General features: G+C 40.2%; 2 protein-coding genes across 3 annotated transcripts in view; one reads left to right on the top strand and one right to left on the bottom strand.

Moving 5' to 3' along the window:
• LOC124286296 (dual specificity testis-specific protein kinase 2-like) overlaps window positions 1-5,499 on the bottom strand; it is a 52,106-nt gene extending 46,607 nt beyond the window's left edge. The window contains exon 1 of the mRNA XM_046722655.1: window positions 4,837-5,499. Within this exon, the coding sequence (XP_046578611.1) occupies window positions 4,837-5,109 (273 nt within the window). The 5' untranslated portion in view covers window positions 5,110-5,499. The remainder of the gene's footprint in view (window positions 1-4,836) is intronic.
• A 5,133-nt stretch (window positions 5,500-10,632) lies between these two features.
• The window catches only part of LOC124286267 (ribonucleoprotein PTB-binding 1-like), a 56,518-nt gene continuing 45,152 nt past the window's right edge, over window positions 10,633-21,998 (top strand). The window contains exons 1-3 of one of the 2 annotated variants that reach the window (XM_046722629.1): window positions 10,633-10,900; window positions 12,449-12,515; window positions 15,236-15,457. In XM_046722629.1, the coding sequence (XP_046578585.1) occupies window positions 10,664-10,900; window positions 12,449-12,515; window positions 15,236-15,457 (526 nt within the window). In that variant the 5' untranslated portion in view covers window positions 10,633-10,663. The remainder of the gene's footprint in view (window positions 10,901-12,448; window positions 12,516-15,235; window positions 15,458-21,998) is intronic. The other variant, XM_046722619.1, reaches the window with a different exon arrangement.

Raw genomic sequence — 21,998 nt, 5'->3', positions numbered from 1 at the left:
GTCAAAAATGATTTCAATGAGTCAATAACAAATATGGACAGCGGAAGTTGTACGGATGTAGAATGAGGCCAAATAGGCATGCTATTTCACACACGTTTTCACCAATGTCACTGAAAACAGTTTTTAATGAATGAGATTGGGACAAAATTTAATCCAAGAAAGATTGTTTTATTATGTGTTTTCTGACATCATACGTTTTCGGATGTCAGTGTTTACTCGCACTATAAAGCAGTGTGTTGCAACACAGCAAACATTGTAAGTACCTGGGTGATGGCATGTCTTTAAGACAAAGTTGCCTCTTGTAAGTAAGTATGGTGTTCCCAACAACCTATGCTGGACACACCAGCTCATTTAAAGGATAATGATGGTTTGCAACAATGTTCATGGTATCAATCCTTAGATTTCTGCCCTAACATGACGAGAAAATAGCTCAAAGTGGTGGTAATGAACAAACTAACAAACTCCAGACCTTTGAAACCTCAGTCCCCATACCTTTCCCAACAAGCACCCCTCTCACAGGTCACACATAACCCTTCATTATCAGGTCAGGTTAGGTTACCATAAATATAAGAGAAGAACAATTGCCCAAGTCTAATGTTTCCTGAAAGTCTCTCCCAATACATACATATATCTATTGTTGAAAGATTACTCTCATTTCAACTGCATCACTACAAAGTCTAAAAGGCACTTGATACAAGTAACTGCCACATGACCCTGATTAAGCTAAATATAGGGTGGTACAAAAGAATCAATATCATGACATTCGTGCTACACGCTAAACGATAACTATATTCATTACAAAATAACATAATTCATAGTAACTGATTCAGTTTGCATTATACAGGTTTTGACCAAAAAAACAATTCACAATCACTTTCATATATGGTCTAACTAGGGTTGCCAATTATTATACACCACTGAGATCAATAATCCATAACAAATAAAATCAATTGATTATTGATAAATATCAGGGAAGTAAATTTGATCCAAATCAAAACTAAGGTCAGAAAGACATCAACATATTTCCCATCATCAGTGACTGGTAACATACTTATGTGGGTGAGGTAGGGTAGCCTAGTGGTTAAAGCTTTCACTCGGTACGCCCAAGGCCCGGTTTGATTCCCCAGATGGGTACAATGAGTGAAGACCATTTCTGGTGTCCCCTGCCATGATATTGCTGGATTATTGCTAAAAGCAACATAAAACTAAACTCACTCACTTTTTTATGCACATATTACCAACAAACCATCTATCTGAACATAGTTTAGAAATGACCCATGAATAGAGAATTAACTTTGCACATTGTGTGTGCAAATTGAAACTTTATTTCATCAGAATAGTTTATGCAAGATATGATCAATGAAACAATTTTCATGTCAATAATCGATAATAATTCTTCCTATTGAAGATAGTTGTGATTATTAATCTTTTTAGCCATCTCTATATCTGACATCTGATCATTTCATTATTTTAAATTCTCATCAATATCCAATGTCATGCATGGACACAAACACAAATACATTGCATACATAACCATAAGACATACATAAGCACCAGAATGAGGTCACATATTGAGCAATACTGTCTGTTGTGACAAACTCATCGCAAGCATAGAGTAAAAGCATGAGACATGATCCCTTGTAACACGATCAAGTATAGTCTTGGCACCAGATAGGAAGGCATGTCAGTTTTTAATGTTTTAGCTCCTGTCACCAACGGTTATATTGAGTAGAGTTGGGAATTGGTTAGAATCTCACAATTGATGATTGGTTAATTACAAACGATCAATCATCGAAAATAATTGGTTAGCGTCATTTATCAAATTCTCCTGGTTATGTTTGTTAATGCACCAAAAATATAGAAAAAAACATGTAGGTCTTTTGGGATTTTTTTGCAAATTGAACAAAATGCATTTACAAATGTCACATCTTTAAAGGATGACTAGTATGTTAGGAACATAAATTTCCTGGAGTCTTTAAGATAAATTCAATCATGACAAGGAACAAGCTTGTAGTGCTTATGAAATGTAACACACAAAACCAACCTTGTGAAAAATGTTACTGCAAACAAGTGTTCCAAAATTGTTTGTGTTTGATTATGAGAAAACGTGATCGATTGCTTGGTCGTTTAGTCACTGCGACCAACCTTCAATCATTTCAACTAATCGGACCACCGCTAAAAATTGAGCTATAATATTCTGAAGAATGAGACACCTGATGAAGCGTGCCATATATGCTTGCATCCCAGTGGGACTTCTTTGTATAGTGACACTGTTTTAACTACAAAACTACAAGAAGAACTTGTAACTCCACAGCCTCAGTAAATAATGGCTCCGGCTGTAAAACCATGTATTTCTGGTACTCGTTCCAACATTTAACTTACCACCTAAAAATATTTATCTATTTTGTGACATCACCAAAACATATCTTATTCATCAAAACTAATCTTGCTAATGCATGTTAACCTCAAAAGAATTCATCCCTCTACAAAATCCAGTCTGTTTAAATTGATAAGCAAGATTTCTGATTCTTTTTCACAGATGTGCACTATTATATAATCTAAATGTTTTAATCTTACTGTCCACACAGAAGGAGATAGTTGCATTCTACTGAACGTAGCATACATTGCAACAATGATGTTAACTACTACATCAAATATAGTATTATACCCTTTTACTGATGAGGCAAATCAGCTGCATGTACAGAAATCATCCACCGCATGGAAAGTCTGTCACAAACGTTTACTAGTATACTACATAAAATATGTAAGTATTTAACCACATAGGTATTTTGTAGTAAAGTGTGAGTGTTGTGCTAAACAGGGAACACAAAACATACCAGCACTTATAAAGACATTACCTTAAACACATGTTAGTTTCTGAAGAGCCTTAACATGCTGAAATTTCATCAACCATGTACATTTCATTTGAATCTGCCTTTTGGAACTCCTCACCTTGAGGTCCATCACAGTTACCAAAATTCAATGTGCAGACTTAGGCAAGAAGCCTACAAATATAATGGTCACTTTCACCCAATCAGAATATACTCATGATATCTATAGTCATGTGGTAAAGTTCAGTTCCAGCATCACTCAAGATACCTGTATAGAGTATATAAAACTGTCTTGTAATTTGTTAAGTAAATAGTCTGGAGATATTCTGGAGATTAATATTAATATCAACACCTTAACAAAAGCTATTGCACTAATTTCATAACCTTGCTTGTGTTTTCTTACAACTGTCTTAATACTTTTTCTGACTTGGGCCAGACAATCTCCTGAGTATTTAAAACAAAGACTAAAAAAAGCAACATTGTCAAATGTGGACTGATCCTTCGCCATACCTTGCTTCTACACACTTTAAGTTCTTTCATGTGTCTAGATTTAACATCATATACCATAGTCTAGGGAAGACAATATTAATGATCTTCACATGTCAGAGTTGTTGCCAAACTCGACCATGCAATATGAACCTCAGAAATGTGTTTCAGCACTGTGTAACACAATACAATTATCATGACTACAAATGTGCCCTGTGGTCACATCATGTACCACTTCTACTATATCCATAGTGACAGGTATAACATAACACTTCCTTGTTGAGTGGGAATATAATGAAAAATGTTATCAGTCAGTAAATGCCACTAAGGTTGACAGCATGATCTGTAGTCTCTTCTACCATGTCTACTTCATCAAATGTACTTTGTCAGTTTATGGTCAATCGCCCACTGTACCAGCACACAAGATGGACAAAGAGTATAAAGCATGATAATGTACAAGACATTACACAATTTAATCAACAGGAAAAATACAGATATAAACATACTGTAGTTACATACATTTGTGTCTACAAATTCAAAAACTATGTACACCCTTTATTACCCAAAGTATCAGATAATCATTTGTCAAACAAAAAAAGCTGTGGTCCTTGTGATATGTTTGTGCACTATTCAAATCAAATCCTCTACAACCAGACTTTCAACTTTCAACGGGGATTCTGTGACGATAAAACAGTCATCTTCTCAGTCGTTTCTTGTGGGGAAAATGTATATTACACTACAACAAATAAAAGATTCTGTGTTGTTTTAAATAATTTGGGGAGTTTCTTTTTATTTTGTTCTAAAGGTTGGATAGAGGGTGCTTGAAGGCACAGGGTAACAACATTCTGTCGTCAGTTAAAGTAAATGTGATGCAAAATGGACCAGTGCTGTCAAAACAGACTAATGAAATATAACAAAGACAATACCTTAAGAACATTAAGACAGTTATTACCAAACTGCATAATCTAACATGTAATGTATTGCAATACAGGGCTTGTAGACTCATGTACAGTATACTGGACCATGTATCAGGATACAAGTAGCAAGTAGAAATCATGTCAGACATATTTAGAAAATGTTGTTAGATTAATATATTTTGACAACAGGGTTATTACTCCATATAAACAGTAAATAGTGCCCCTGAATATCAACATTAAGTCAATTTACAGTCCTTTTGTTTAACAAAGAAGAAACATGATAAATTCAAACAACCAGTCATTATATATACAGGTTGTTTGAATGCTTATTTGAATTTATACAACAAGTCATTCTTTAAAAGAAGTAACTAATGGAATCAGATGGTCTGTCTTGGTAAAGATCATCATATCCCATCTGCTTAGATTGATGTTGTCAATCAATGGATTGTCTGATCCAGACTCATTTATTTACAGACCTTCATAAAGCTGTAGTACTGACGTTAAACAAACATTCTATGTACAGTTCAAATCAGCTGCATTAGACTTGTTCAGACTGATTATTACACATGTTTGGTGAAAGATTACTTGTGGTGGCTACTTACTTTGTATACATCGGAGAAAAATCCAAATCCCAGTTTTTCAGACACAAAGTCATCAAGTCGAGTCAATGCAGAAACTGCATGTTTCAGGGCTTGACATGTAGACTGAGGGCTTCTCTTTTCTGGGGAATTTTCTCTTGATTTTTCAACAGTTTGTTCGAATGCCTTTGGCTCGAAATTGAGAGAATTTCTGTGTGCGGCACTTACAACACAGGTCCGACTCCGACGTAAAACTTGCCTCTTGGTACTCGGTGGTCTCTTACTCTCACTTGCCATATCCAAACTCAACAGCACAAACTCAAGTAATGACGTCCATTGTAAAGTTTCTATCAAAGAGTAACATTTCGGTAGGATCTGTGATGATTATGGCTTACTGCCAACCAGTTCTAGCCCTGAATCCATTGGCCTCGTTGGTGTAGGCGTGAGAATGCCTCCAACCGAAGCCTTTTTGAGGAAGGTAACGTCTTAGCTCTGTGACTACATAGTGACGCCCACTCAACTTTTAAAAATATGATGTTTCAGAAGTATGTGTCCACCTCTTCAAACAGTAAACAAACAAAACATAAAACTTAGCCTGTCATTTTCAAGAAACATGACAGGTGCCCTTCTCCGTCCTCGGTAAGACTGCAATGAATATCAACAAATCGGACGCAGTGCAACATGGGATATTTTGACAGAATGCTACTATCCTTAGGAGGGATTATAAGCAAAACCGGCACGTCAGCGAAACGTCATTGAGAGAAAACGGCAATGAAAGTGGACAATTTATAGATATAGTCTCATTGTCCCTGGGCCTAGATTTTCGAAGCTCTCTGAGCGCTAAGATAGTCGTAAGTTAACGTTCATGTATGGCACTTACGACTATTTTAGCGTTAAGAGAGCTTCGAAAATCTAGGCCCTGGACAATTAATAGATCTAGTCTCATTGCACTGCCACTTGTTACAGTACAGGACCCCGTGAAGATCCGGGTCTTCAGTAACCCATGCTTGTCGTAAGAGGCGACTAACGGGATCAAGTGGTCAGGCTCGCTGACTTGGTTGACACAATCATGACATCGTATCCCACATTGTGTAGATCGATGCTCATGCTGTTGATCACAGAGTTGACCGGTCCAGACTTGATTACTTGCAGACCGCCGCCACATAGCTGGAATATTCTTGAGTGCAGCGTTAACCAACTAACTAGACCCTAACTACAATGTTACAATTGTTGTGGAAGCCGCGGTGGCTGAGCGGTCTAGGCGTCTGACTTTGTGTGCTGGCGATTAGGTGCCTGACTCTGAGGGTGTGGGTTCGAATCCCGGATGGGACTCAACTCAACAAAAGTACTAGAATCTACTTTACAAAGAAAGTGTAATCCCAAATATAACATACGTTACATTTCACCACTTTCTAAATGGCATTGTGTATTCCATACAATGTTACAGTAGAGTGAGTGAGCTTAGTTTTACGCCGCACTCAGCAATATTCAAGCTTATATGGCGTCGGTCTGTAAATAATCCAATCTGGACCAGATAATCCAGTGATCAACAGCATGAGCATCGGTTACAGTAGAGACCTATGGGTTGTGGTCAAAAGGGCCGAAAAAAGAAAGTCAACTGGGCCGAGGCCATAGGTCAATTGGACCGAAATCAAAAGTCAAAAAGGCCGAAAATTATATAAATTACATAATAAAATAGTGTACATAGTGTTTAGTTTGTTGTTGTTGTTATTTTTAATGGAATTTGAACATGTAATAATAATAATAATATAGATCATTTGTAATGCGCTTGACTCCACAACACTTGGCCATGCTCTAAGGGCAAACACAAGACAGTGACTCAAATGATTTCGTTGTTAAGTGTCTTGACTCAGTGTCGTGACTAATCTGTATAGTGTGCAGTGCTCCAAGACTGTAAGAAGGAACCAGTACGCCTTAGAGTGTTTTATCAATGTCAGTCATGGACACACACGGTTTGTGGCACAGGGATGACTCGTGAAAACTACTTTGACTTATAAATGTAGGGCAACTGTTGCCGAGATCAAGTCCACAGGAGACAGAGTGCCAGGCAAACTTGTCTCAGTCCAAGTAAGAACTCAGGTGAGTTTACGTCCTACTGATTGATTCCTAATTAGTAGTGAATTGAACCATAACTGTCGACGAACTGTTAATTGAACTTCCTTAATTGTTATAATTGGAGTTAACGATTGGAATTGATTCTTAATCAGATCAATTAACCTTGTTGTATTACGTGAAGAAGGCTGTAACACAAGACCTGTTCAAGTCTGCCAGGTCCATAGCTGAGGATGTTATTGATATTGTTATGATATTATGTTTTAATGCTTTATACGTCAATGAAAAATGAAAAACATTTGTAAACTATTTCTTGTTCGGTCCATATGACTAAGAATAAGGCCCTTTTGACATTTTTTTCATGGCCCATTTGACTTTCACCACGGCCCATTTGACTTTCACCACAGCCCATTTGACTTGGCACTTCTTGGCCCTTTTGTCCTTCGGCCCATTTGACAAGATCCCGAGACCTGTACAAAAATATTGGTCTTCAGTAACCCATGCTTGTAAGAGGCGACTAACGGCATCGGGTGGTCAGACTCGCTGACTTGGTTGACACATATTCTGAAATATGGTGGAAAAATGGGGGCAAAAGTAGATCTATTAATGCTTATAAATATAGCACAAAAAACACTGCATAGATCGGTATTACCTATATTAAATATGTAAGAGTCGTTTTCGCCTGACATCCCGTAGCCGTTTCCGCCATATATGAAATCGGTGCCGTTTTGTCATGACACTTTCGACTGTCTGTCTGACAAGAAATGTAATGTTGCCGCGTCAAGGCATTAGTACACTCATGATGTTAAAAATATCCGAAACACAGTAAAAAACTACAGTTTCTTCTTCTTTGTTTACAGCAGTTTGAGACCCCTTGACCTTCATTGTAAATCGGCGGGAGATGGTGGTTGGCATGGTTAAAACTATACATACAGTAATGGCAGCATCTTTACTACCTTTTAGATACACTTAAATACAAAATACCTTAATATGCATACAAATCCTCATCAGGCAATACAGGAAGTACAAGGGTTGTACTGTTGCATCGACACTACTGAAACCCAGATCTGTGAAAATGTAAATCTTACACTGCAACCCAAATACTGCAAGAAATATATTTGAATGTGTTCCAGCGTCGCATATACATAATGAACCTTGAAATCTAAAACGTGAAATATAAGGTGAATAGTTAGCAATGAAAACGGCTCCTTCTGTCGCCAAGTTTCATCTGTGGCACTGGACAGCTTTTGAGTTGAAGTGGGGCGGTGGGGTAGCCCATGTGCAGTGGTTAAAGCGTTCGCTAGTCACGCCGAAGACCCGGGTTCCATTCCTTACATGGGTACAATGTGTGAAGCCCATTTCTGGTGTCCCCCGCCGTGATATATTGCTGGAATATTGCTAAAAGCGGCGTAAAACCATACTCACTCACTCACTATGTGTTGAAGTGACATTAACTCTATTTTATGTTTAACTGTATGTCCAATGTATTGCTATGGAAATGCAATCAATATAAACTGTTTTAATTCGTCCTGTAGCAAAGGGTATTAGTTTGGCTCTTGGTTAATGTCATAATACTAAAATGATAAAACAAAAGCTTATCGAAATGTGCTCCAGAAATATCCCCAACTTTCGCTAAGTCGTACTTGCTGTCTTGGAAATGTATAACATAAACTTCACAAACTCATGAATACCAAAATGCACTTCAACGCTTAACTGATATAATAATGTATAAGGCACGTTTGATACAGAGGTGAGAAAACTACACCTTTTGACGGCTCATTCCCACTTACCCAACTTACTGGGGACATTAAAGGAGATTAACAGTTACGGGTCAGTGATTGTGCAGGGTGAATTTGTTACCCCTGCTTTGGTTGTGACATAAGTTGACCCAGCACTCCAATCAGGGCCAAGCAGAGCAATCTCATGACCACCGGTGCACATATTTCCCAAGATAAACTGATAATCATAACACTTGCTAACAATTATATTTGAGCTGAGTGTTGTACATACCAACTTGTAGTATAGACATACCACTTAAACTCCTTGATCTCTGTACATCTCAATCTTTAATTCAACTAGAAAGTCTTTTTACTCGTAAAAACAAATGAGACGTCTCCCCATTTCCCCCATTAAGGGGCGGTGGGGTAGTCTAGTGGTTAAAGCGTTGGCTCGTCACGCCGAAGACCCGGGTTCGAATCCCCACATGGGTACAATGAGTGAAGCCCATTTCTGGTGTCCCCCGCCGTGATATTGCTGGAATATTGCTAAAAGCGGCGTAAAACCAAACTCAGTCAGTCAGTCCCCCATTCAACGATGAGACCTCAAACAATTCATTTGATTCATTCAATTTCAAAATCTCTAAGTATGAAAATATATATTATTGATAGTATGTTGTTATGTTTGTAAAGTTTTCATTTAATATTTTTATGTTCAATTGATCTTAATTTATTACCGATATAAAACAATTTTGCAAAATACACAGAGAAAGTTCATGGTGTTTTATAGCAATACATGTATATGGTTGATGCTTCTAAGCTTACTAATAATCGGTATTAAGTTTACAAAATTTGGTGAAGATAGGTGGAGTGGTTTTAGAGTTATGCTCAAACGACCAAGTTCAAATTGTTGCCATGAAAACAGAAAAAAATGAAATTGAAAAAGACTCAAACCCCCCAAAAGGCACATCTACATGATATGGAGAGGCAGTATAGCAAATTTGGTGAAGATTGTTCAAGTAGTGTTAGATTTATGGGAATGCCGACGCCAACGCAAACTCAACCCAAAACAATATGTCTCCCGACCCTTCGCGGGGAGACATAATCAGACTGGCCTCCTGTACGCACTATGTATTTTGGTTGTAAAATCATATTCTGTCATTCACCTAATGAAGGGGCAAAAAGTAGCCCAGAAACGTCGTGTATACAATAAAGAAAAAGTTGACATCCAGGCCTGTGGCCTTTCATGCAGTACCGGAAATAAAGAAACAAGAGAGTCAATATTTTGGCTTATACTTGAATACCAACTTCTATATGCCTCATTTCCTGTCACGTTATACTTACTGTGTCATTTTGGATAATCAGTGGTTAACTCTTAGACATTCATGGTCTCACAGATGTAGTTAGCACGCCAGCGACGACAGCAGTGTTGCCGTATGTGATAGCAGATGGGCGATGAAGTTAAAAGACACCCTTTGCAAATCAAATCAAATTCTATTTCCCTTTAACAAGTTTGCAATATGAAGGAGGGTTCGTTCCTTCAAAAACAGAAGTAAGTATTCTTACTTTTTACATTCATAACTCAACCCATATCGAAATGAAACGTGCTTTAGAAAATTGGCCCAATAATGACCTGGAATAACCACAATTGTCAAAACAGTTAACGGTAAACAAAGTAATTGAACCAAATAATGTTTTTAAAAGACATACATTTCCAAACGAATAATATTTTGTAGGGTTAAATAAAACAAGGTACGGATCATCTAGTTCCCACCCTTCCATCACTTGAAATCAGTTGTCAAGAAACCATCAGATGACAATAAATTCGTCTGCATTCAATGTTTAAGTTAGGTATTGAAACCTTGATCTGCTCCGAACAGATACTTCTTTGTACATGATGTGATAGACACCGATTCAGACTTATCGCTTTCATAAAGTAAACGATTCGTAAGGCGTTGACAAAACACTAGTTTCTTAGGAAACTCTCCTGGACGGGTTATTTTAGTGAACAATTTACTTCCGGAAACGACCGCACGCATGCCGGGAACTGCCGCACGTTCAAAATGGCAGCCACCTTGGGAGAAAGCAATGCGTCCCAGGATAATGGTGGCACTGCTGAGATGTGCAATACAAATATTCCACAGACAGACGACATTCTAACTGACACAACGGCCAATGAGCCAGATGCAGCTGCACATAATGATAACTTGCAAGGTCAGGGTTTCAAATCTGCTCAAGCGGAATTCAACAAGGAAAGAAAGGTCTTGATTAAGAATGTGCCCACTGGGACGTGTACACAGGTTTGTAATAATGTAAATGTCAGATGTCAGACTACGTAGTATTTATTTATTTGGTGAAATATTATTTTGTTTGTGAACTTACGAGTTATGTAATACAACAGCTGCTGAAGGGGTCATTGTCGGCACAGGTACAAATGCGTACCCCAAATACGTTTCTTTATACAAATATGTACCCTAGCCAAATTCAGAACACAGAAACGTACCCTTGGATGAGGCTATGCCGCATTATGAATCGTTTAATCGGAACTATCATAGTGATATATTTGATGCATTTGATTGTGTTATGTAAGAAATAAGCATACACGGTAACAAATATTTCTCGATGCACAATACCACTCGTAATCAGTTGAATGGGAACATCTACTTACGGTTTCTGTTTTGGGTTGCAGAATAGGGGCTTGTCCCCTGTTTAGTGTGATGATGCTTCTTCCTTTGTCACTGTTAAAATCTGGGTAGTGGAGTTCAAGAGGGAAAGAGAGTGAGTGAGTTTAGTTTTACACCACACTCCACAATATTCCAGCTATATGGCAGCGGTTTGTAAATAATCGAGTCTGGACCAGACAACCCAGTGATCAACAGCATGAGCATCAATCTACACAATTGGGATACAATGACATGTATCAACCAAGTCAGTGAGCCTGACCACCCGATCCCATTAGTTACCTCTTACGACAAGCATGGGTTACTGAAGATCAATTTTAATCCGGATCTTCACCGGTCCGAGGGAAAGAGAGAGCCTAGAAGATGATTTAAGATCAGGAAGACCTTAAACTGCCACCACTAAGCAAAACCTGAAACAAATATGAGTAGCCATATACTCACCCCACGTTGCATATCCAGCCATGCAAACTAACCAGTGCTAACAGAAAATCGCTAACTTCTCCCATTCCCTCTTTACTATACCAGTTACTCGATCATGGTGATAGTTGAAATGAAACAGAGAATTAGATAAAAAAACAAATCATTTATCAGGGGAAGAGTATTTGACTTCACAGCAGTCATCACTTGTTTGTAAACAGAATGGGCTGTTGCATGCATGTTTGTTGCTACCTATCATATTTGGGACAATGATTGTAAAGAGAGCATGAATGAAATTACACATGAATGTAAGACTGTTACAGATGAATCATTACATCACTTATAAATTTGCCTTTTGTAAACATTTTACCAGTTGAAGAAGTCTATCCAGTGAAGGACACTTGGCAGATGACTGAGCCATGGAAAACAGTGGAATAATAACATTAAAATGAACAGATAATAAAACTTATTATGTGAATGAAATATGAAGATCATGACAATCCCCCCAAGCTGCAGGCAAAAGTGAAATACTTTCAGGGCAAATGACCATTCCATGGGGAATGTGTGCAGGGAATTCATACTGAACAGAAATAGGGGGTCATTGTTCAATAAACATGAATATGTAACTAAGTGAAATTTTACTTGAAGCTCAGCCACAAATGTTTCACATGAGTAATTTGTGTTTATCATGGTTTATGTGATACTGATACTGTATGCAGTCTATCATGTGTATGTTTATTGTCTTTGCAGGATATAGAAGAGTTTTTGAAAGATTTTGAAGTTAAAGAAACTACTTACTGTTGCCAGTCTCAACAGGGTAAGAAATATTTGATTTAGTCCCAAGGTATTCTAATATAATTGCACTATCCCAGTTAGTTAAAACTTTATTGAACAGTATGGTAATTAAGCAAATGAAGTCATCTATAGTCCGTTTGGGTTCATATGAAAACGATGAATGATAAAATATCTTGAAATAGGTATAAGTGCACAAAACACAAATAAGACACATGGTCCTGAAACCTCTGTACCCAACAGGATCTGAAATCTGACGTTTTATGATCGATCACGGAAAAGTTGAAGATGAAAAAGATGAGGTCTAATTTGCATACTGGGGTTACCAGTGGAACTGTCAAAGAAGCTCTGTCATTAACATGATTAATGTTTTCTATCGCGTTAAGAAATGAGTAACCCATGTTGAATATATACTCAAAAGTTTTTGTGACATGGAATCTTTTGATTGGTAATCTTGGGTAATTAGGTTTTGGATTTGAATCAAAGAAAAAGTGTGTTAAAATGGTTGAAGAAGTGCAACAAAGCATTTGCGAGACATTTGCAAATGTTAACGTGTTATTCCGGCCTGCAAAAATCCTGAATTATCACCCACTGAATACATCAGGGATGAAATGCAGCAATGTTTCAACATCATTCAAATGATCATAAAACACTGCAAGAACTTCGCTATATCTTTCTTCGCATATGGAGTGATCTTCCCCAGGAGTTGCATCAATATTTAATGGCCTCAGGGAGGTGATGTTGCCAGGCATCCATCAATGCACAAGGTGGACAGACCTGCTACTGACCATATGAACTTGCTGTAAATACATGCGATATAGTCGTGGGATTAAATAATTGATGTCTTTGCTTTTGCTTGAGTTGTTAGTTAAGTAGTAATAGGCTCTGTCAGAACCATATTATTTGCCTTGACAGAGCAATTTCACGAAATGTTTGTCAGCAGTTAGGTTTACAATGGTGTAACCTGGTTTGCCGCCAGAGCCTGCACTGAAATGAAAGAAATCATGTGTAATTGATAGTGACACATTTACTTACATCAAGACAAATAGTTAATCTGTTTACCAACAGTGTTATTTCCAGGAGCACATCTCATGTACATCAGTCAGTGACTCCCCATATTGTACATGCTGACAAATTGCATGTTTACATTGTACCAATGGTCCTAGTATTAAAGCAGGGAATACTGCATTCTTCAAAGGATCATTGTATGTGTCAAACCAAAGGTCTGACAGAGATAATATGACAGTCTTTGAATGTGAAACAAGGACTAGACAGCATTGATCAGAATTAGTTTCATTGCCATGAATGAAGAAAGGAAAGTGATATATTTCTTGTTCAGGTGGCGTTTTAATTACCGGTATTCAGATATATCCTTTTGACTGAGAAACCAGATGTAACTGTTTTGCACATGTGTGTCCTCTTTATTTGTTCCCCTCGCCAATCTTTGGGTGAGACAATGCTGTTGACCATCTCACTGATTCATTTGTTCTCCTCTGATAATGCTGTTGTATATGAGGCTAAGATAATGCTGTTGTATATGAGGCTAAGATAATGCTGTTGACCATGTCACTAATTCAATTCTTCATTTCTCCATTGTATACTTGAGATAATGCTGTTGTCTATATGTGGTTGAGATAAAACTCGTTCAATTCACTCATGCCATTTTCCCGTCATGGTAAATACTTGAGATAGTGCTGTTGTATCATCCTCGATAATCTCCAGGGTATATGTTCAGATAAATCTCCGCAAGTACCCTGGCCGAGCCGTAGATGCATCCAGGGTACAGTGGAGATTTATCGTAATGTATACCCTGGAGATTATCGAGGATGCTGTAAGATAATGCTGTTGACCGGTTTTATATTTGTTGCCCTCTCCAATATTTGCTTGAGATAATGCTATTGTGCTTCCCATCATACACCTGAGATAATGCTGTTGTCCTTCCCATCATACACCTGAGATAATGCTGTTGTCCTTCCCATCATACACCTGAGAAAATGCTGTTGTCCTTCCCATCATACACCGGAGATAATGCTGTTGTCCTTCCCATCATACACCGGAGATAATGCTGTTGTCCTTCCCATCATACACCGGAGATAATGCTGTTCTCCTTCCCATCATACACCGGAGATAATGCTGTTGTCCTTCCCATCATACACCGGAGAAAATGCTGTTGTCCTTCCCATCATACACCGGAGATAATGCTGTTGTCCTTCCCATCATACACCGGAGATAATGCTGTTGTCCTTCCCATCATACACCGGAGATAATGCTGTTGTCCTTCCCATCATACACCTGAGATAATGCTGTTGTCCTTCCCATCATACACCTGAGATAATGCTGTTGTCCTTCCCATCATACACCTGAGATAATGCTGTTGTCCTTCCCATCATACACCGGAGATAATGCTGTTGTCCTTCCCATCATACACCGGAGATAATGCTGTTGTCCTTCCCATCATACACCGGAGATAATGCTGTTGTCCTTCCCATCATACACCTGAGATAATGCTGTTGTCCTTCCAATCACACACCTGAGATAATGCTGTTGTCCTTCCCATCATACACCGGAGATAATGCTGTTGTCCTTCCCATCATACACCTGAGATAATGCTGTTGTCCTTCCCATCACACACCTGAGATAATGCTGTTGTCCTTCCCATCATACACCGGAGATAATGCTGTTGTCCAAATGAATGAATCATTTATTTCACTCACCTCAACATGGCACCCCTATTCTATGTTGTAGCTGTGGTGGTATTACTGCATGGGGAGGAAGCTGAGGCAGTGGTCAGTGCCCTGGACAATTGTGAGCTCCTGGGGTCAGAGGTATCAGTGTGTCTCTGCCCCAGCGACAGACTGCTGGGGGTAGCACATCTCCCACAGGATTACACTGATCAACAGTTCACACAGCTAGTCTCATCTCATGGGAAAATACTCAAGGCTTTCTTGATGAGAAATCAACAATCAGGTCAGTCATTATTTAATTTTTTTTATTCAATTTAGGAAAATTTGAACATCCTCATGGGATCATTTTTTTATATGTAAAAACAGTTATTAAGGCAGTCATTGAGGCAAAGGGATTGGAGAAGTTGAAACATGTGCATCTCATTTACTTCCAATCTTTCTGCCTTGCACTGTCGTGGGAATGTCTATTCTGTGCTTAGTACAATGGATGTTATGAAGATTGTTGTTAGAAATTAAAAGTCAAATTTAAAGGTCTTAGTAAGCAGTTAGCAGGAATGGCACCAGATGCTTTCAGGGGAAAACTCTGACTTACATGTATTCTGTAAGTTGTGGCAGAATCACTTGGGGTATATATGGACACCTTTCACCCCTCCTCCCCCCTCCCAATCAAGTTTCTTTCTCTCATTCTTAAATCTAAAATTGAATATGAATTTTAAATATATACAAGTATTCCTCAAACAGGGATATACACATGCTAAGGCATTTGATTTTTTTTTTCAAAAGAATTTCACATTTAGAAAAATATTAATCAACACAATAGGGTTATATAATTAAAATACTGTGAAGAAGTATTTAACTGCTCTCTCGAAGTATTTTTTAATATTCATAATTTTTCCTTACCCTGACTCAAGCTATATTGCTTATCTCCCTTCTTCTTCGAACGGTTAAGTGGAAGCTTGAATCCCTTTCAGTTCCCTGAAGCAAACATACAATCACTCGCCCTAGAGTTGCCTCCCTTGCCTTTCCCCGCTAAAAGCACCCACGTGACCGCAAGGCATGCAGTCCTCACTCTCTCCTTAATCAGGGGCAGTGGGGTAGCCTAGTGGGTAAAGCGTTGGCTCGTCACGCCGAAGACCCGGGTTCGATTCCCCACTTGGGTACAATGTGTGAAGCCCATTTCTGGTGTCCCCCGCCGTGATGTTGCTGGAATATTGCTAAAAGCGGCGTAAAACCAAACTCACTCACTCACTCTCCTTAATCGTCCAAGTGGACGGTTGGGCGGTTTCTTCAGGGTCCCTTTGCAGCTTATATTACTGTTTCCTTTGGATATTTAACTCAAATTTTGCCGTGAATGTGTTCTTTAGGATGTTATTCACCATATTTATGGAATTTATTGTATAAATTTTGACTAAATTGTATAAATTTTTGAATATTTTCACTCCATTCCACGTGACTGTTTGTTTACATCAAGACTGTGTATGCAATGTTACTATCACTTACTGCTCAATTTTTGTCTGGACTCGTGTTTGAGATCGTCAGGGTCGGTGAACTCCCCAGGCAGCAGTCAGCTGGCATCGACGAAGTCTCACCTTGGTCGGCAGCCATCAGATAACCCATTAGCGTTTGCAAACACTACCTCGTCCGTCCAGACCATGAACAACATGTTCCGGCAGATGTCTCAACATGGCCAGCTGCGGTCATGTTTCTCTGGTATCCAGAGGTCTAAGGAGAAGAAGTATCCCTCACCTTGCGGCGGCAAAACAGGCTCCTTTCGTCTCTCCTACAATGCTCGAAGTTACCCCAGTCGTGGTCGTTCCTCCGGCAGCAAGTTCCTGTCACTGAAGTCCAGGTTCGGAACGACTGGTCCGTACCACCTCCAGCCGTTCCTGTACAACCGTCAACCGTGGGTGGTTGCTAGGGCGCTACTGGGAGAATTGGAGAATACTACAACACTCAACACTCCACTAGACATAAGAGCGTGGCAGCGACTCCTAGTTCTACTTACAATGGCGCAGGCTCTCACAGGATGGTTGCATCTACAACCGTTACAGTGCTAAACTCATCTAGACAATGTCTACAGATTCGCCATCCAGCAGCATCTGTAGTCGCACCTACTCTGGTGGACGGAGAAGTTGAATTTCTGCGGCAGAACCTGTTTACGAGGGCCTACAATGTACATCTCTTCGTGGATGCCTCACTCCAGGGCTGGGGAGCACACTTCAACGACGAGGTCGCCTCAGGAACTTGGTAGCATGTGGAGAAGGCTCTACACATCAACCAGCTGGAATTCAAGGTGGTGATAGAGGCTGTTCAACATTGGGCACTGCAACTAAGGAATCAAGTCCTTATGATCCACACGGACAACTCAACAGTAGCCTTCTACATCAACCTACAAGGCTCCACGAGATCAGCGCCGCTGCTTCAACAGACGCTCCAGCTGTTCGACATAGCAGACGACATCAACCTGCGGATGAAGGCCTGCCACATCCCAGGAGCAAAGAATATTGCTGTGTGCGGCGTAAAACTAAACTCACTCACTCCTAGCAGCCGGCTTATCCAGACCGGTCTGTACATCACCCACAGAATGGATGCTGCATCCAGAAGTGTTCCAGTTGTTAACAGTAGATCACGGTCATCCCCTCATCGATCTGTTTGCAACACGATTCAACCATCACGAATCTACTGATCCACCCTCACACCAAGCAACAGCATGCAACCCATGCAACCCAGCAGGATTCCAGCTACACGCATGGAACATATTACGCACTGCTTGAAGAAAAGAGGGTACTCTACCAGAACAACTAAGGCAGTGACACTGGCTTTACGTCGATCTACTCGGAACCTGTATGGCGACAAGTGGAGGAGCTTTGACCAGTTTGCTGCTCGCAAGGGGTTCTCGGCCATGAAAGCTGACTACTGGTGTCATCTGTGGGCTACTAGACACCTGAAAGGTTCTAAGCTTTCTACCTACCTAGCGGCGATGAGCTCTGTCATCACCATGGATACAGGGGTTAAGCTGACCAAGCTACCTGAACTTGTCTGCCTGAACTTGTTGCTGAGATCGTTCAAGTTGGAAGATTAGCAGCAGAAGTTTAGAGCTCCAGCTTGGGATCTCAACATAGTGTTGCAGCATCTTATCAGTGACGTATATGAGCCGCTGACGCAGACAACATTTGAGTTGCTAACTCAAATGATGCTGTTTCTCCTTGCCCTAGCTACTGCTGCTAGAATGTCAGAAATCCACGCCTTTGACTTCAGCTGTACAAGATTCAACAGTCCATCTAGGCCTCAGATGGGACTTCATCGATAAGAATCAGCTGCCTGGCCAACCGGATCGTCAGTTCTACGTTCTGGCACAAGCAACCATATTGGGTCCAGACGATACACAAGATTTGTCCTTATGCCTGGTCAGAGTCTTGAAAGTCTACTTGGACAGGACTGCTGTGAGGAGGAGGAAGTTCAAGCGTCTATTTGTCCTGCTATCACCCGCCACGGTTGTAGACGTCTCCCGAACTACATTTGGATCAGAGCCTATAAAGCAGCAGGGTTACAGCCACCCAAAACATCGAACCCGCATGAAGTTAGAGCACAGGCCTCGACACTCGCCCTACACGGGAACTGCTCTTTATCATCCATCATGGAAGGCTGCTTTTGGAAGTCGGACACTGTATTCGCCAACCACTATCTACGGGACTTCGCTACTGAAGACATATCCGGTATACACCAGTTCGGTCCACAAGTAGTAGCGCAGCAACTCACGATTCCAGCCAGACGATGAGAATACTCACCCTTGTCACGCAGATGCCAGGCAACTGATCCATTGCCATATTCCCCTGTCTTACAAGATAAGTCAGTGCATGCTTGATTTAGGCTCAGTTTCGGCAATAGTCCTTACCATAACATATTGAGTTGCGATACCAGTTTCGGTAATAGTCCTTACCTTAACATATGAGTTGTTCAAGATATTTAGACATGGAGACATTCTAGTTTATCTTAACTCCACGAAATCTATATGATTTACTGGTGATCATCAGGAAAATTTTGACGGTTCCAGACGCAAGAAGAATTCCCAGGGGGTATATGTGCGAATGCTGATGTGATTATTCAGTCACAGAGAATCCCGGCTGACCCACCACCTGTTTCCGTCGGATTCAATAAGCAATATAAGCATGAGTCAGGATAAGGAAAAATATGTAATTTTTCAGATAAAATTGATATTTTATACTTATCCTGACTCATGATTTGAAGCCCTCCCAACCGTCACCTCTCGCCACTACGGGCTTCCCTGCAAACCTTAGTGTAGGCAGATATACGGGGAGAGTGAGGACTGCATGTCTTGCGGTCACGTGGGTGCTTTGGCGGGAAAGGCAAGGGAGGCAACTCCAGGGTGAGTGATTGTATGTTCGCTTCAGGGAACTGAAAGGGATTCAAGTTTCCATTTAACAGTTCGAAAGAGAAGGGAGATTACATTTTCCATGTCATGCATTCCTTGCAACACTTATATAGCCATATCACATTTTCTTAAATTAAGAAAACGTAAACTTCTGGGAAATATTTTTGGGATTTTACCTCCAAAAATCCCCTGAACAAATGCCTATTAAACATTGTCTCACTGACCATGTTTACAACCATTGGCAGATCATACATTTAAGAGCTACATTATAAGGAAATATTATTTATATTTTACTTTCTAATTTTCATAATTATTATGTCACTAAATCAAGACCAAAATTTATGAATGTATATATTCATTTTTCAATATTTTCATAAAACATGGGTAGGTATTTCTGTTGTTGCAGTATCACATTCTGTTTTCATGAAACCTCTGCAAAGTACGATTGAGGGAGGTATGTGTTGTGTGTCATGATGGGTTCCACAGCAAACCCCAAACTAAAACATATTGGATAAATTTCTTTGAAGTACATTACCTAGTAAATCATAGTCATTATTTGTATGTAATGGCTGTCCTCACACTGTTAGACCCTTAAGATTTCAAACAGAGGCTCCTCTTCACTTTCAGCTATCAAACAATCCAAATGCAGGTAGTTGTGTTCCAACCGAAACGCACTGCATGCCTGCTCATGACAGGGAATGCATTACTAAATGTACATACTTATGAACCTTATGAACCTGTACATGTAGCTACTCTTTTGCAAGTTCATCAAAATGGCCATGTCAGCAAGTTACTAGTGGTGTTCCGATTAATTGAAATAATCGAAGATTTGTCGCAGTGACCAAACGACCAAGCAATCGATCACATTTTCTCATGATTGAACATAAACGATTTTGGAACTACTGTTTTAGTCTTTGAAATACTTGACAATGGAATATATCTTAGAAGTTGTCAGGGCCTGAAAACATGTATTTTTCCTTATCCTGACTCATGCTTAATTGCTTGTCTCCTTCTTCTTGTGAATGATAGTGGAACACTTGAATCCCCTTTTGAAGCTCCCTTGAAAAAAGCGGACGTAAAATCACTCACCCAGTGTTATCTCCCTTTAGATGTTTTGGCGGGAAAATCCATCACATGACCCAACATGCTCTTCACCCTCTCCTTCTTTGCCCTAGAGGACGGTTGTGAGAGCGCCTGGGTCCCCTATACAGCATTATATCCTTTTATATTTAGGCCTTTACTACTAAATTAGCTGTATACGGCATTTAGGTGATATACCAGCAATATGGTTTGAAATTTTTGTCTAAATTATCTGTTTATTCACGTTGTTGACATGATTTTTCATCTTGTTTACAATTGATGAAAACTTGCATTCACCATTCCAGTGATTTACCAGTTGATGTGGCTGATGGTAGCTCCGGCTCCAGGAAGAGGTCTTCAACATCAACTATAACCTCGTCACAGTCTAAGAAGACTAGGGCATCGTCTTCTCAGAAGAAGAAGTCGTCTGCAGATAAGACTACGGCGAAGTCTTCCCATGGGGCAGCGCACAAGACGAGGTCCTTCGCTGCAGAGATCATCCCTTCAGACGTAGTAGACGTATATGACGAGCCACCCATCCTCATTCCTGAAGTAGCAGTGAAGAAGAAGACGAAGTCTTCGTCTACAGTAACATCAGCAGTCATCTCAGCGCTGTCAGATGTTCTATCAACGCAGACATCAGATAGAGATGGCAGGTCTACACAAGTGCAGCAGTCCTTGGGAGAAGCCTCAGCACTCTCAGATGCGTCATCCTCAGATGTTGGACCTGATGGAACGGAGGTTTGCGCAGGAGAAAGCTGCAACGAAGGCCCCATCTACGACGAGCCTGCATGAAGGACAAGCAGCCTGCAGATCGCATCCCGCTGAAGATAGTAGCCTGTGTGAAGGAGGAAACCTACGTGAAGGATCACACACTCGACGATGTTCCACGACAACTTCACGAGAACCTGCCAGCCTGGACAACGATGAATCTGCAATAGATATTCCAGAGGAGCCTTCTGCGCAGGAGCAGAACCAGAAGTTCACCGGAGCATCGCAGATCATCCTCCTCAGATACGGACAGCCATCAGGAGCTGTGCGCAGGCACCCTGCATACCGTAGAAGAGAATCTACACCTTCACGAAGGCACAGAGATACGTCTCAAGACTCCAGGGAGGATCCTTATCCGAACCAGTCAGCCTGTGCACAGGTCTCCATGAAGGTCTCCACGCAGATCTCCACGCAGGTCTCCACGCAAGTATCCACGCAGATCTCCACACAGGAAGGAGGCACAACGGCAACGATCTCCAGAACAAGAAGCCTCTAGATCTGAAGATGATGGCGGAATCATATTCTCCGATACAGAGATCAAATCTTGGAAGGCAAATGGATTGGAACTTGCATCACCTTC

Source organism: Haliotis rubra, unplaced genomic scaffold, assembly GCF_003918875.1.
Source record: "Haliotis rubra isolate DU_JTF1 unplaced genomic scaffold, ASM391887v1 Scf110, whole genome shotgun sequence".
Taxonomy (NCBI): domain Eukaryota; kingdom Metazoa; phylum Mollusca; class Gastropoda; order Lepetellida; family Haliotidae; genus Haliotis; species Haliotis rubra.
The sequence above is the reverse complement of the archived record's forward strand: the minus strand, read 5'-3'. Positions and strand labels throughout refer to the sequence as shown.